Genomic DNA, 16,426 nt, shown 5'->3' with positions numbered 1-16,426 from the left:
CCTATAAATTGTGATTTAGATCTGAGAGTTTGGTTGGTTCATGTTAATACATTTGGTCTAGAATACATCTTGGGCACTGTCATATGTTTCATTTGAAGTTACATAAGAAGACACATGCCATCTAGTACCCACCATTACTGAAGCTCAGATTATGTGAGCACTTCCTGTGTGACTCCATTTAAGTGAGGTTCTGAAACAATGCTCATGTGTGATGATAGAAATCAAGACAGTGATTGCCTCTGGGAATGGTGGGAATTGGCTGGACAGGATACTACAGAACTTTCTGGGTTGATGGCAATGGTTTGTATCTTTTTTAGGGTGCTAATTGCATACCTGTATAGAATGGTCAAAACTGAATAATTAATATCTGTACAGCCTTTTAATTGTGTAATTTAAATTATGCCTTTAATTTTCTAAAATGGAGCCCTTAGCAAACTCGTTAAGCAGCGACACAGTCCACTTCGCTTATTAGTCTAACGCTGGCTGCTGTCTCATTCTGAATCTTTTAATACTCTACCAGTCTTACACTCAACTACCTGTGACCTTTTAAGGCCGAGGTCTTAGCTTCCCTAGTAAGTAAATGTCCTAAAACAGAGTTATGATTATGCCATCTCGATGCCCTTCAGAACAATGGTTGTCAACCGAGGCTGTGTATTATTAGAATCACCTGGTATGTTAGTTGGCTCTGGCTGCCATACAAAATACTATAGACTGGGTAGCTTAAACAAAAGAGATGTATTTTCTCACAGTTCTGGAGGCTGGAAAGTCTGAATTCATCATGCTAGAGTGGTCAGGTTCTGGTGAGGGCTGTCTTCCTGGTTTGCACAGTTTAAGTTTCCCCATAATATGCAGCCAGGATTACAGTATTGAAGATTTTGAAAATGGAGGAGGGAGTCTGTGGACCAGCAGCATCAGGATTTCCATGTTAGAAATGCAGAATATCCTGGTCCCCCCGAGATCTGTGAATTCAACTCTATATTTTAACAAGACCCCCAGATGGTTTGTATGCACGATAAAGTTTGAAAAATACTTGTCTGCAGCATCTTGCATAGTCTCCCAAACAGGTGTGCAAATGCTTCATCAATCATTTGTTTGAGTTGAAATGGATGAGCCTTTTGTCAGCAAACCAAGTTTTAGCCTTTTTAGTCTTGGAAGCCTGTCATCCTGTGGATCTTGACTACAAATAATTGTACCTTAGTGTGAAGATTTTGTGCATTGCCTGTATATTATTGTCTATTAACAAACAAAAAAAGCAGCAAATACACGCAGTATTAAAAATAAGTCCTAACGTTTTAAAAAATATACTCCCACCCCAGCGATTCCATCCCTATGAATAATTACTTCCTTAGCTTCAGGTAGGTTTTAAAATTGATAATGAAATAGAATATGTACTTGCACTCCAGTTGCAGAAGGGAAGAGAAGTGGCTCTTAGCACAGAGCATGAATACTCTGTAACTAATAAATAATTCAGTAAACCGGGGAAAGGAAAAACATGTGTGCTTAAATAGCAGAGACACCCTAATGCTTAAAATACTCTTACGTGAGACTCTGTCTCAAACAATAAAATTAAATTTAAAAAAATTCTTATGAAGAGAAATCAGAGTATTGTTACATATGATAATATTATGTAGCATATAATGCTAGTTTAAAAAAATTGTTACAGTAAGTATGCTTAATACTAGAAACATTGAAAAACATGTAGTTTTGATGCTTTAGAAAGAAGTTCAAGGTCTTGTCATCCATCAAGATCATCAATATGGTTGTCAGTGTTGCTCGTGAAGTACTAAATAAAAGATTCCTAGCTGACAGACACTAAAAATTGTTAATTTCCACCTTCCTTTTTCCCATCTATACCCAATTAGAGTTACCTAATGGGTATAGTTTTTTATTTTTAAGAATTGTTAATTTCTAAAACCTTTATATTTAAAATACCCTCTTAATTCAGTATAGCTACACGTTTAAACTCCAGCCTCAGGGATAATTTCTGCTTCTGGAAATTGGTCTTCTCCTTCTCATTTTCCTTTCCACCCTTAATTCATAACTTCACACTTAATATGATTAAATAGCTTGCTAAATTATATCAAAATGACTTTCTGGTTTAGCTCATAGCATTGTTATATTCTGTCCAATAGGCTGAAAATAAAAAGATGCTAATCTTTATTAAGCACACATATATGTATACACAGAAACAAATTCACCTTTTAAAAAAAGGAAGCCTTGATAATGTTTTGTATTTAAATTCTATTTCCCAAATGCATAGGGTTGACATTCATCTAATTAGTGATCAGATTTAACCCAACAAGTTTTTACTGAATGCATGTAGTGTGCCCAACAGAAATACACTTTGAAACCCAAAACCTTTTACATTGGGTATACAGAGAGAACTTATATGCTGAAATTGCAAATTATTGAATAAAGACCTTGCTGGTTACTGGTTCAGTAAAAATTTATTTAAAAAGATTTATTGGGTGTCTTTTTTTATTACCTTCTAAAAAACACTAGAAGATAGTGGTATTTCTCCCTTAAACACTATGTAAGAACATTTACATTAATAAAATAATGTACAGTTAGAATTATTAAAGTTACTTTTTTATTTTTAGTAAATACTTTTTTATACTTTCATTAATTTTTGTTTTAAGTTTTAGGGTACGTGTGCACAACATGCGGGTTAGTTACATATGTATACATGTGCCATGTTGGTGTGCTGCACCCATCAACTCATCATTTAGCATTAGGTGTATCTCCTAATTCTATCCCTCCCCACTCCCCCCACCCCACAACAGTCCCTGGTGTGTGATGTTCCCCTTCCTGTGTCCATGTGTTCTCATTGTTCAATTCCCACGTGTGAGTGAGAACATGTGGTGTTTCGTTTTTTGTCCTTGCGATAGTTTGCTGAGAATGATGGTTTCCAGCTTCTTCCATGTCCCTACAAAGGACATGAACTCATCATTTTTTATGGCTGCATACTATTCCATGGTGTATATGTGCCACATTTTCTTAATCCAGTCTATCGTTGTTGGACATTTGGCTTGGTTCCAAGTCTTTGCTATTCTGAATAGTGCCACAATAAACATACATGTGCATGTGTCTTTATAGCAGCATGATTTATAATCCTTTGGGTATATACCCAGTAATGTGATTGCTGGGTCAAATGTATTTCTAGTTCTAGATCCCTGAGGAATTGCCACACTGACTTCCACAATGGTTGAACTAGTTTACAGTCCCACCAACAGTGTAAAAGTGTTCCTATTTCTCCACATCCTCTCCGGCACCTGTTGTTTCCTGACTTTTTAATGATGGCTATTCTAACTGGTGTGAGGTGGTATCTCATTGTGGTTTTGATTTGCATTTCTCTGATGGCCAGTGATGATGAGCATTTTTTCATGTCTTTTGGCTGCATAAATGTCTTCTTTTGAGAAGTGTCTGTTCATGTCCCTTGCCCACTTTTTGATGGGGCTGTTTGTTTTTTTCTTGTAGATTTGTTTGAGTTCATTGTAGATTCTGGATATTAGCCCTTTGTCAGATGAGTAGATTGCAAAAATTTTCTCCCATTCTGTAGGTTGCCTGTTCACTCTGATGGTAGTTTCTTTTGCTGAACAGAAGCTCTTTAGTTTAATTAGATCTCATTTGTCAATTTTGGCTTTTGTTGCCATTGCTTTTGGTGTTTTAGACATGAAGTCCTTGCCCGTGCCTATGTCCTGAATGGTATTGCCTAGGTTTTCTTCCAGGGTTTTTATGGTTTTAGGTCTAACATGTAAGTCTTTAATCCATCTTGAATTAATTTTAGTATAAGGTGTAAGGAAGGGATCCAGTTTCAGCTTTCTACATATGGCTAGCCAATTTTCCCAGCACCATTTATTAAATAGGTTATCCTTTCCCCATTTCTTGTTTTTGTCAGGTTTGTCAAAGATCAGATGGTTGTAGATATGCGGCATTATTTCTGAGGGCTCTGTTCTGTTCCATTGGTCTATATCTCTGTTTTGGTACCAGTACCATGCTGTTTTGGTTACCGTAGCCTTGTAGTATAGTTTGAAGTCAGGTAGTGTGATGCCTCCAGCTTTGTTCTTTTGGCTGAGGATTGACTTGGCAATGCGGACTCTTTTTTGGTTCCGTATGAACTTTAAAGTAGTTTTTTCCAATTCTGTGAAGGAAGTCTTTGGTAGCTTGATGGGGATGGCATTGAATCTATAAATTACCTTGGGCAGTATGGCCATTTTCACGATATTGATTCTTTCTGTCCATGAGCATGGAATGTTTTTCCATTTGTTTGTATCCTCTTTTATTTCCTTGAGCAGTGGTTTGTAGTTCCTTGAAGAGGTCCTTCACATTCCTTGTAAGTTGGATTCCTAGGTATTTTATTCTCTTTGAAGCAATTGCGAATGGGAGTTCACTCATGATTTGGCTCTCTGTTTGTCTGTGATTGGTGTATAAGAATGTTTGTGATTTTTGCACATTGATTTTGTATACTGAGACTTTGCTGAAGTTGCCTATCAGCTTAAGATTTTGGGCTGAGACGATGGGGTTTTCTAGATATACAATCATGTCATCTGCAAACAGGGACAATTTGAATTCCTCTTTTCCTAATTGAACACCCTTTATTTCCTTCTCCTGCCTGATTGCCCTGGCCAGAACTTCCAACACTATGTTGAATAGGAGTGGTGATAGGGGGCATCCCTGTCTTGTGCCAGTTTTCAAAGGGAATGCTTCCAGTTTTTGCCCATTCAGTATGATATTGGCTGTGGGTTTGTTATAGATAGCTCTTATTATTTTGAGATACGTCCCATCAATACCTAATTTATTGAGAGTTTTTAGCATGAAGGGTTGTTGAATTTTGTCAAAGGCCTTTTCTGCATCTATTGAGATAATCATATGGTTTTCGTAGTTGGTTCTGTTTATATGCTGGATTACATTTATTGATTTGCGTATGTTGAACCAGCCTTGCATCCCAGGGATGAAGCCCACTTGATCATGGTTTAATGAAAAATAAATGAATTTCTTAAAATAAATGGAAACATTGGAAAAAGATATTCAGTGGAAAGTATGAGATCTCTCAGAAATGTTTTATGCACATGTAAAAATCTGTGTTTTCTATATAACTTTACGTATTAGTTTATTCCGGTTTTTCCCCCACAGGTGGAAATATACTATGTAGTCTTCTCTACCTCGATATTTTTTACTTGAGTATTTTGGAGATGCTTCCATATCAGCACCTGTAGATCACCTCATTTTCAATGCTGTGTAATATTCCAAGTATGGACTCAACCATTGCTATCAATATATATTTAAATGTTTTTCCCAGTTTTTACAATCTTGTAATAAGTGATGTTGTAATAAATAACATGTAGATATGTCTTTGCATTTCAGCGCAGAATAGAATATCAAAAATAAAACTGCTATGCCAAAGAATATGTGCATCTATCATTTTTATATATAATGCCCAATTTCCCTTCAAAGGACTTGAGCCAGTATACAGTTTTTGAGCCAGTACCCAGCAGTGTTTGAGGGTGTTGTTTGCCTGGTGGGCACCTGTACATTGCTTCAACGATTCTCTCCTTTCTCCTTTCTCTCATCAATGTCTCCCTTTCTCTACTGGATCATTCTAATCAGAGCACAAACATGTTGTCATTTCTCACATCTGGAAAGAATAATTCCTTAGTGGACTTCACTTGCTCTTTCAACTACTGCCCCATTTGTGTGCTCCCTTTTGCATCAAAACTTCTAGAAAAATGATGTATGAACTCCATGTCTTCATTTTTCTTTTCATCCTCTCAAGCCTTCTCCAGTTAGGACTTTCAGCCTCACTACTTTGCCAAAACTGCTCTTAGCAAGTCACTGATGACTTTTGCTATATCTAGGGGTGACTACTTGGCCTTCATCTTACTCTGCTTGAGCAGCCTTTGATAAAGCTGATCCATTCTTCTTGGACCACTGTCTTCACTTGGCTTTTGATGATACCACACCCTCTTCTGACCTTAGCTGCTCCTTCCAACTCTCTGTTGCCGATTTGTTCCTGTATCCATGATGTCTTGATGTTGGTGTGCCTGGGACCCAGTCTTTGGACCTTGTCCCTTCTGTGCTCCCTCCATCAGTGATCTACTATAATCACATGGCATTAAATACTGTTTCTACCCTAAAGACACCCAAATTGTCCGTGGCCTTGATGTCTCTCTTAAACACAAGACTTGTGTCTTGTGCTACCTACTTGACATCTCTACTCAAATACCATAGAGATATCTCAAATTAAACATGTCTGAAATTTGGTCTTGTCCCTAAAACCTCCTCCTCCCATACTCTTCCCCACGTTAGGCAACAGTCATTCCATCCTTCTAGTTACTCAGACAAAACCCCTTACACTCATTCTTGACCTCACTCTTTTGTTCACACTCCAGTCCATTAGGAAGTCTCATTGGTTCTACCCTCAGAAGATATCCAGATTCTGACCACTTCGCATCACCAATACCCTAGTACGAGTAGCTGTCCTCTCTCCTCTGGATTATTTCCACACTCTCCTGCTTCTACTCTTGCCCCCACCGTCTGTTCTTCATAGAACAACACAGCAGCTGTGCGATCCTGTTAATACTCATCAAGTCACATCACCCCTCTGATCAACCCCCTACAGTGGCTCCCATCTCATTGAGCGTTTAAAGGTTGTATGTGATATCCCCCCAACCCACACACACAGAACATCCCTCTCTGATCTCACCTCCTGTTACCCTTCTTGCTCACGTTGCTGTGGTCCCAGTAGCCTTTTTGCTGTCCTGGTTCCCATGTAGAGCAGAATCCAGAAACAGACTTGTGTATATATTTAAATGCTTCATTTAAATAGCTCATTTTATTCACTAAAGAGAGGAACTGATAGGCTCTCCAACAAATGGGGACATTCAGGATTGAACTCAGACAGTCTAAAGTCTGGACCTCCTGGGGGGTTGCTCCATGAAATTGCCTTTCACTTTGCTTGGTCTTTTATTTAACACTCAGAAATGCCTTGAGGTAATTTTCCACCCAGTGAGTGGGTAGGCATATTTGCAGATTCTTCAGAGTAATCAGGTGTGAGAGAGGGCCAGGTGGGTATTAAAACGCATGAGTTGCTTCTTGGGCCATGGCAGAATCCTCACAGCTCATGGTAGGACCATCCACAGCTGCCTTTCTCCATGGTCCCTTGGGGATCTGGGAGACTGTGGCTGTGTCTGAGAACATGCTGTTTTGTAGTCTGCCTTCTCTATGGAGACATAACCGTCTCCATATGTTTTTGCACCATATGCCATTATTAGTGATATATTGAACAAACAGGTCTTAGAGGGTTCAATTATAAAGCAACCTTATTTGTACTTCCATATATATATATATATATATTTTTTTTTTTTTGAGACAGAGTCTCACTCTGTCACCCAGGCTGGAGTGCAGTGGCACCATCTCGGCTCACTGCAGCCTCCGCCTCCTGGGTTCAAGTGATTCTCCTGCCTCAGCCTCCCGAGTAGCTGGGACTGCAGGCACATGCCACCATGCCTGGCTAATTTTTGTATTTTTAGTAAAGATGGGGTTTTGCCATGTTGGCCAGGCTGGTCTCGAACTCCTGACCTCATGTGATCAACCCACCTTGGCCTCCCAAAGTGCTGGGATTACAGGCGTGAGCCACCGCACCTGGCCCCTAATATCTTTTAAAATCTAATCCTTGAGATACTTCTTTTTCATTGCCTGGATGAGACTCAGGCACGCCACAGTTTCTGGCCCCTCTAGGATGCAGGGAATGTAGGGAGATAGAGTAGTAAGAGCAGAAAAGCTCTTTCTTGGTTGGCATTATTGCGGTCAGGTTTCTCCAGAGTTGGCAGATGTTTCAAGCCAACTGTCTTGTTGGGGCTTCTTAAGAGACCCCACTGAGAGAAGCCCTCTTCATTAGAATAGACTTCTTGATTTTAATGGATGATGGGTTCCTGGAGGGGCAGAACCAGGTGGCAGCTCTTATCATCCAGGAGCAAGGTGGGCACAGTGGCCATAATGGTCAGAGAGCCTGGAGCAGCAAGCAGAACGTCGTAGCACACAGAGACCTTTGCTATTGGCTCACTATTCATAGTGGCCCTAGGACCAAACTAGATGGGCAGTCTACTAAGAATTATCTGATTTATGTAATCAGAAAATCTCTAGGTCTAGTGAGTAGAAACCTGAGTTGTTCAATGGAGAGTCATTGCCTCTCATCTACATTCCAAACCTGAGTCAGTTCTAAAACCTAGAAATCCTTAGATTGCCGATTTTCAAACCGTGGCCAAGAAGTTGCAGCAACAGCAACACCTGGGACTTTGTTAGAAATGCACATTATCAGACCCTGCCCCAAACCCACTGACACAGGAACTCAGGAGGTTCATCCCTTCAGCTGATTCAGATGCATGCTAACTCTTGAGAACCCTAAAGTTTAGATGAAGGAGAGGCTTGGGAAGTTTGAGGAAGGACCCTATAACATTGCTATAAGTATCTAGCATAAATCTTCCTTTCAGTCTTCCCCAAAAGACATGCAGCCATTCACTAGTGGGTAACCGTGTACTGAGGAAGGGGGAATATCCAGGCTTTTGGTAGATTTCTGGACATTGGTTCTGAGTCTATGCTAATCTCTAGAGACCCAAAATGCCTCTGACCCATTGGAGGGGAGTATCACTTATTGGTAATCAGGTAGTAAATGAAATTTGGACCTGTGGCTGCTTCATTGGGTTCCAATGGGTCTCTTCACCTATGGTGTGGTTATCTTCCCATTCCTGAGGAGTGGTCATCTCAGAAACAAAAAGAGCCCACCTCCATATGGATTTTCTGTCCTGTGTGGTGAGTATTAGTATGGTAGGCAGGGCCAAGTGAAAACTTCTTGGGATTTCCGCTTCCTATGTAAGAGTAAACTGAAAGCAATACCTTATCCCTGGGGAAATGACAGAGATTGGTACTTCTATCTAACATTTGAACAGTACAGGAGTTGTTCTACTGTGTCCTCATTTAGCTCCTCTGTCGGGCACGTACAGAAGGAAGATGGTTATTGGAGAATGACTGTGAATTCTTACAACATTAACAAGTTACTAGACCAGATGTACTCTCTTTTATTGGATAACACATCAGAGCTCTTGGCACTTTGTATGCAGCTACAGATCTGGTGGATGCTTTTTTCCCCCAATACCAAATTAACAAAGATCACCAGAAGAAGCTTGCTCTCAACCAGCTGGAGGAATGGCAAAACACCTCTCTATCTTACCTCAGGCCTGTGTTGCCTCTCCTGCTCTCTGACGAGAACTAGTCTGCAGGAGCCTGGACCATCTTGGTATCCTGCAGAACATCCTGCTGATGTGTAATTGACATGGTGAGCAGCAAGGAGCAAATATCGTACATGCCTTTAATAAGACAAATGTATGCCAGAGGGTGGGAGATGATCCTCAAGAAAAATCAAAGGCCTATTGCTTTGGTGAAGATTCCAGGGGTCCATTGTGGTCTGGAGAATATTGGCATTTACTCTCCAAAGTGAAAGACAAATTACTGTACTTTGTACCACCTATCACGAAGAAGAGCTATAATATTCCGTGAGTCTTTTTATTTTTGAGGTAACATACACCCGTTTAGAGTCTATTGTTCAGAGCAATGTTTTGAGTTACCTACTAAGCTGCAAGTTTTGTGTGGGGACCAGTGCAAAAAAGGGTTCGAGAGAGCAGGGTTTCTCAGTCTTGGCACTATTGACATTTGTGGGACAGGCAATTCTTTGCTGTGGGGCTGTCCTGTGCATTGCAGGATGTTTAGTAGCATCCCTGGCCTTCACCTACCAGATGTTAGTAGCATCACTCCCCATAGTTTTGAGAACCGAAAATGTCTACAGACATTGCCAAATATTTCCTGGGGTGCAAAATCACCCCCATTTGAGAACCATTGGGCTACAGCATGTATAGTTAGGCTTTAAGGTGAGAACCATTGGGCTACAGCATGTCTAGTTAAGCTTTAAGGTGACTACAGTACTGGCTGACAACTGGACTGCAGCCTCGTGAGAGACCCTCAGCCAGATTCTCCCAACTGTGCTGTTCCCAGATTCCTGACCCTCAGAAACAATGTAAGATGATAAATGCATGTTGTGAAGTTTTGGGGTAATTTATTACTCAGGATACTCAGACAACTAATACACCAGTCCTCTGAGCCATAAGGTTAGGCATGCATGGCAGAAATCCATCATCAGGTATAAGTAGTAAAATAGTATATGCCAGGTTTGGTTTGAGCAGGTCCTTTAGGCACAAGTAAGTTTCAAGAGCAAGTGGCTGTGACTCCCGTAGCATCTACTCTTGCTGCCATTTTAACTCACCATCAATCCACATCTGTGACCTCTTAGGATTGACTGTCGACAGACTAAGAAAACATTTGGGCCTGGTCATCAGATGATCCCTTGCAGTTTGGAGGCACCAGGTAGATGTGGACTGCTGAAGCATTGCAGCCCAAATCAGGAACGTGGTAAGAGGAGCTCTCTCAGGACCAAACACTGAGTACGTTGTCTGCAGGGAGAGATGGCCAGAAGTAGAGATATATACCAATTTACGGGTCATTAATGGTTTTATTAGCGTACTGGTGACAAGGAAGTCTAGGAAAAAGGTTTGCAGATGGACCTCTCCCTGTGGGCCCTATCACAGATGAATTCTCATTAGAGGGCATCCACTGATGAGGCCCTCAGCAGTCCACTGACAGGATGGCCTGTTCTGTGGATGTCAGTCAGCCCATTCCCAGCAACTCTGAGGCTTGCTTAATAGGCTCATGAAGAGCATGGCCACTGTGGCAGGGAGAGAAGCCAGACATGAGTTCCGCAATGTGGACTTCCCCTCACCAAACTGGTCTGGCTCCTGTCACTGATAAATGACTAACTTGCTGACAGGGGCTCTACCATCTCTGAGTCTCTGATGTGGAGTCATTCCCCAGGGGGACCAGTCAGCCATCAGATTATTGCGTGGAACTTCTATTATGAAGGACATGATACTAATTATTTTTTCTTTCTTTCTTTTTAAATAGAGACAGGGTCTCACTTTGTCACCCAGGCTGGAGTGCAGTGGTGCAATCATAGCTCACTGTAACCTTGAACTCCTGGGCTCAAGTGATCCTCCTGCCACAGCCTCCCAAGTAGCTAGGACTACAGGCACTCACCACCATGCCCAGCTCTTTTTTTAAAAATAATTTTTTTGTGGAGACAGGGTCTCGCTATGTTGCCCAGGCTGGGACACTATTTCTAAATATGCTGTGCATTCACTGTCTGCAGTGGGTTTATCAGTACCACCATCTGTGAACTTAACACAGAGCCTTATTCAATAGCATGATGATTATGACCAAAGAAGTTCTTTGCTTGTGACCAAAGAACTAATTTTACAGCAAAAGTAATACAGCATTGGTATCATGCCCATGGGACTTATTGGATTACCATGTACCCCAGCACCCAAAAGTAGTTATCATTACAAAATTTAGAAATAGATAACTGAAGTTTCAAAAATGGTACCATCTGGAAGATAACTGCCTGCAGTCTAGGTGGCTTTCTTACTGCAAATAGATTATGCTTTGCAAATGAATGGTGCTGTGTCTCTCTGGGAGACAAGCACCCTGGGAGTCAAGGGGTAAAAATGGGAGTGGCTCCTCTCACTATCACATCCTGAATATCACTCACAGAATATTTGCCCTCCTTCTACAAAACATAGATCAGCTGGTTTAAAGGTCTTGATTCCAAGGAGAGAATGCTTCCTCTAGGGGACAAAATGACGTTCCACAGACCTGGAATTTGATACTTCTGTCTGCCCATTTCAAGTTTCTTCTGCCACTAAATGGACAGGCAAAGAAGAGGGTTACTTTTCTGGCTGGGGTGACTGATCAGAATTACCAGGAAGTAATTGGGTTGCCGTGACACACAATGGTGGCAGGGAGGACTATGTCTGAAGCCCAGGAAATTCTCCTGGGTGCCTCTTAGCACTTCCATGTCCAGGAGTAAAAGTTACTGGAATAATATTGCAACTTGCAGGACAACTAAAGACTTAGACCCTTCAGAAATGAGGGTTTAAATAATCTTGCCAAGAAAAGAACCCCAGACAATTAACTTCAGGTGCTGGCTGAAGGTAAAAGGAAGATGGAATGGACGTTGGAAGAAGCTCATTCTCAATTATTATTTAACTATTATCATCATCAGTCAACTAGTTTTGTTACCAGTCACCAAAACAAAACCTGTAGCAGCTACACACATTTTCTTCTTTGTTTACTCTGCATAACACTGAGTATTGGTGGTTAATTTTACAACTTAACCTTTAGAACATCCATTATAAAAGGTGCAGTGGTGACTGAAAGACGAAAAAATTTAACATTACCCTGAGATGAATACAGTGGCTGAGGCCACTATCTTACAGGGTTTTACTCTGAATTATCTGTTTTAGGGAGAGAGTGAACTTGTATTCATCTGTGTGAGGAATACAGTTGCATTCTGTGAGGAAGAAGTGTGATGTTGCTGTAGGGTGCGTACAATGGAATGTGTGGATGCTGAGTAGCAAAAGGGTGGATGTGCTGGATTGTGTCTCTTGACTCTTAAGTCCAAGTCCACTCTTCTGGATAATCCTCCATCCTCTTTCCCAGACTCACTCATGCAGCTGGTTTCATGGGAGGCGCTGGTGCTAGGTTCTAGTGTGGGAGGAGAAGATTAGCCATTTTTCCCAGCTGGCCTGGACTGCCTGTGCTCTGGGCTCCAGCAATCCGGGGATAGTTTCAGCAAGATCAACACTGAGTATCCCCGATAGGATTCAGCCAAGGGACAGTGGCAGCTTCCCAGCCTCTTTGGGTAAGAGCGCCTTCTTTTGTTGCTCCTCAGTCCTTCCAGCAGTTTTTAACCAATTTCCTGTGTTCCATGCTACTCTGCTTGAGATATATAGAGTGGTTTCTACTTTTGTGTTTGAGCACTGAATGATACATAGGTTCTTCCATATCAGTCCACAGCGAGCTTCCTCATTCTCTAGTTAAAAAAAAAAAAAAAACAGGAATACATCATGTTTATATGAGAACACCCAATAATGGATATTTAGACTGCTCTCAATCTGCTGTTTTAATCAGTAAGAGTAGTAAGTACATTTCCATTTCAGGAAAGTATTATCAAGGCATATATTTGGAAATTTTTGTGTCTTACCCCACTTGGAATTATATGAGCCAGAGCTCTTATGCAGGAATCTAAATGGCTGAAATAGGATTAAACTAGACTGTGGAATCTAGAGAGCATTCAACTGCAGCTGGTTATTTATTGCTTGATAAGTATTTTGAAGTATTGTTCGGGTATGTCCTAGCCTTATCTCTTCCAAATGAATTGCAAGCACTCGGAGCTTGATTTTTTGTCATCTTCTGAATATGTAAATGTGTCATGTTGGGAGGGGGGTTGGTAGTACCTCCCTCCTCTGTGATTCATGTCACCTGAATGTGTCATCCTACTGGCAGTCTAGGAAGAGCCCTGCATAGGTCTTAGGTTTTCTCTTGAGGAAGGAGCTCATGACACAGCCAGCACTTCCACATAGGATAGTAGCTCAAATAGACGTCCAGTTTGTTTTATTATTGGGCTTTTTTCCAAATTCCTTTCATGGGGCACTGTGCTTTAGAAATGCTTTTTTCTTAATTATGAAATATTTTAATTAATTTGTAGGCAGTGCCTCTTATTCAGCCTGTGCAGCCAGTCCCTTTGGTCCAGCTCGGGGTTGGAGGGCTGCCTGGACCTGTTCAATGCCCTCAGCCCCGTGAGGCTGCCTCAGGCCATCTCACCCATCTGACACTGCTTCCACTGACCCGCAGGATGAAGGCCTCTTTAGCTCTTTGCTAGCTCCACCCCCCAACTCTGTTTCTTGATTTTATCTTCTTTAATTAATGAAGTGCACTTTTGCTATTTTTTTAACTTTTAGGTATTCAGATGATTCTGCCATTCCATTTCCAGCTCTTAGACTTGTCGAATGTTCTAAAATGTGAAAGCCTGGGTCCTGTTTATAGTTGCCTTGCCAACTCCCAATCAGCCTTTTCCTAAGGAAGATTTTTATTTAGCCAGTCTACACTTTCATAGCAACTTAGAGTGTGACAGGAATCCTCAAACATTCAGAAGTGACTTGGCCAGTAGAGATACGGAGTTGCATTTCTAGCATGAATATCCAGCCTTGTTCCTTGAGGGTTCAACTTTAATAATCTTTAACGTAATCCCTTTAAAACACAAATCCCTGGCAAATCCAAGCTGCTTTGGTACAAAAGTTCTAGAGATTAAAACCAAAGCTGCTTTTGGTGGTAATGCTGTTATACTGTCAATCCCATTGTCAGCCAAATTAACAGAATACATTTCTAATAACCCACCTAATGCTGGTAAGCAATCAATAGCCAGATCCATTTAACTCTAAGAAGCTTAAACGCTGTTAAATCACATTTTCTGTTCGTGGGGCTGAATCCTAGAAGATGTGCAAGGGTTGTTTTTCCAAGTACTCAGTGGAAAAAAGAAAGAAGGCATGTAAAGGAAAAGGTTTTAGTACTTATATTTTATATTGATTATATATAACATTTATATTCACTGTAATGTTGAACAAAAATAGTTTATACTGATCATTTACTACATGAAACAGCATTACCTAAGATAAATGGTAACTGATTTGCTAATTTTCTAGATAGCCACATTCACAGGTAAGTTCACAGCTGGCTCAGATACACCGTTAACAAAAACTGGTTTTTAAAACTATCAAAACAGGAAGAACATGGAAATTTCATCCCTAAATCCTCAATGGCACATTGGAGATTTCTTAATGCATATTGCTTTTCTTTTCACTGGAATTCCACATGCAAGTTGTGAAGTGCAAGACTGAACTGTTAGAAGCTCCAGGTTTGACATGATCGCAAATTAGTTTTACCTGTTGCTGGTACATATTCCCTGTGTTCAGGTTCATAGAAATCCCAGAAAACACATAGGTCTCCATCTGAATTTTGGTCAAAGGATTCCGTTCCACCTCTTTCATCCTGGCCCAGTTTTACTGCTGGGAGTCTCACTGGCTTTCTCTTTAGCTGTCAACAAATTTGGAGCAAGCTTTTCTCTCTGGGAAAAGATTACATATGGCAGTCTGGATTTTAGTTTATATTTTCATTATAAATGAGAGAGTCTTTTAAAAAGCCACTTAAGAATCACTGCACAGCTTCATGTGGGATTTGGCCAACAGTTGTTGGAGTTCTAAGCTATTAAATCAGCTTTTTTCTAACTGTGAAAAGCAGAGGTTGAAATTTTACATTTTTTCAACTCCTCAACCACTGGCTTAAGTAGTTGAGTTATTAAGAAGAAAACAATATGGAGTATTTTTCAGAATTATACATTCGCTTTTGGTTTGTTTATCCACAGATGAAGAGAGTTGAGAAGATTTCATCTTAGCATATCTAATTTGAATTACATCTCTTCTACCAGAATCCTTTTTCTTGGGCATAATGTAGCGGGAACCATCAGTTTGTTATTGCTGGCAGGTCTCAGCTTGTAACCAACAGAGGAATATTCCAGTCCTGCCATGACACAAAATAGAATTTGTATTTGTACTGGAAGAAAGGGTTGACTTTCTAAATACCTTATTGTAGTTTACGAGTTTAAATTAAGCTATATTTTTAAAAAATCTATTTTTAAGGGTCTCATTGCCTCTAAAGGGCGAAACTAGGTCAAAACTTCCCTTAACTTAAAGGTGGATAAACAATTCTATTTCACATAAAATACCATGAAATTGAAAAGATGACCAAACTCACAATTTCCCATTAGAAAATACCTCAGTTCATTCAACAATAAATATGAATGAACATTTACGAAGTGTCAGGTGCTCCACTAGGAGCTGTGAACACAGGACAGAACAAAACAGGCAAAAGTACCTGTCCTCATAGCTTTTCTTAAGGCTTTGTGGAATGAACTAAAACATTAATGAATTGTTAATATGAAAAACACACTAGTTTTCTTCATTAAATGGGTATAGTTGTCAATGTAATAAAAATTGTAAGTTAAAAATACTACCCAAGAATTTCTGTGACACCAAGACCTCTGAAGGTCTTTGCTACTGTGCTGATTGTAATGAACAGAACTTTTATATCCATTTGTTCTAGGAAAGTGTTGTTCTCTGGATACCATCTTGCCAAAGAAAAAAAATATATCTTTTCTGGGTAGATTCAGAAACAGAGCTGTAAATGATTCTGGCAGGATGAGCATGGAAGGGAGAAGATATTAACAAATGGAAAATGGCCTTGTTGCCAGAGACTCCGTATGATGGCATTAGAAGCCACATTATAGAATTAGACTTGAGGTTATATGCAGGTCTGGTTAAGCTCAAAGCACCCATCAACTCCTTATGAATTGATTATAAGACAGCTATAGAGGCAGCTGAATGCACCTTTTATTATCTCAGGGAGGGAAGTCTTAGTTTGAAATCCAGTG

General features: G+C 40.3%; 1 protein-coding gene across 3 annotated transcripts in view; it reads right to left on the bottom strand.

The window, feature by feature from the left end:
- Window positions 1–16,426, bottom strand: part of CPVL (carboxypeptidase vitellogenic like) — a 267,444-nt gene that overhangs the window by 35,763 nt on the left and 215,255 nt on the right. The window contains exon 16 of one of the 3 annotated variants that reach the window (XM_058446165.1): window positions 14,428–15,516. The exons of 1 other annotated variant lie outside the window; for it this stretch is intronic. Coding sequence is in view for 1 of the 2 variants with exons in the window: in XM_058446168.1 (XP_058302151.1) it covers window positions 15,484–15,516 (33 nt within the window). In the remaining variant the exon portion in view is untranslated. Of the gene's footprint in view, window positions 1–14,427; window positions 15,517–16,426 lie in introns of those variants that run through there. One more of the 3 variants, XM_058446168.1, reaches the window with a different exon arrangement.

This window comes from Hylobates moloch, unplaced genomic scaffold (genome assembly GCF_009828535.3).
Source record: "Hylobates moloch isolate HMO894 unplaced genomic scaffold, HMol_V3 SCAFFOLD_1, whole genome shotgun sequence".
In the NCBI taxonomy this organism is placed as follows: Eukaryota; Metazoa; Chordata; class Mammalia; order Primates; family Hylobatidae; genus Hylobates; species Hylobates moloch.
The sequence above is the reverse complement of the archived record's forward strand: the minus strand, read 5'-3'. Positions and strand labels throughout refer to the sequence as shown.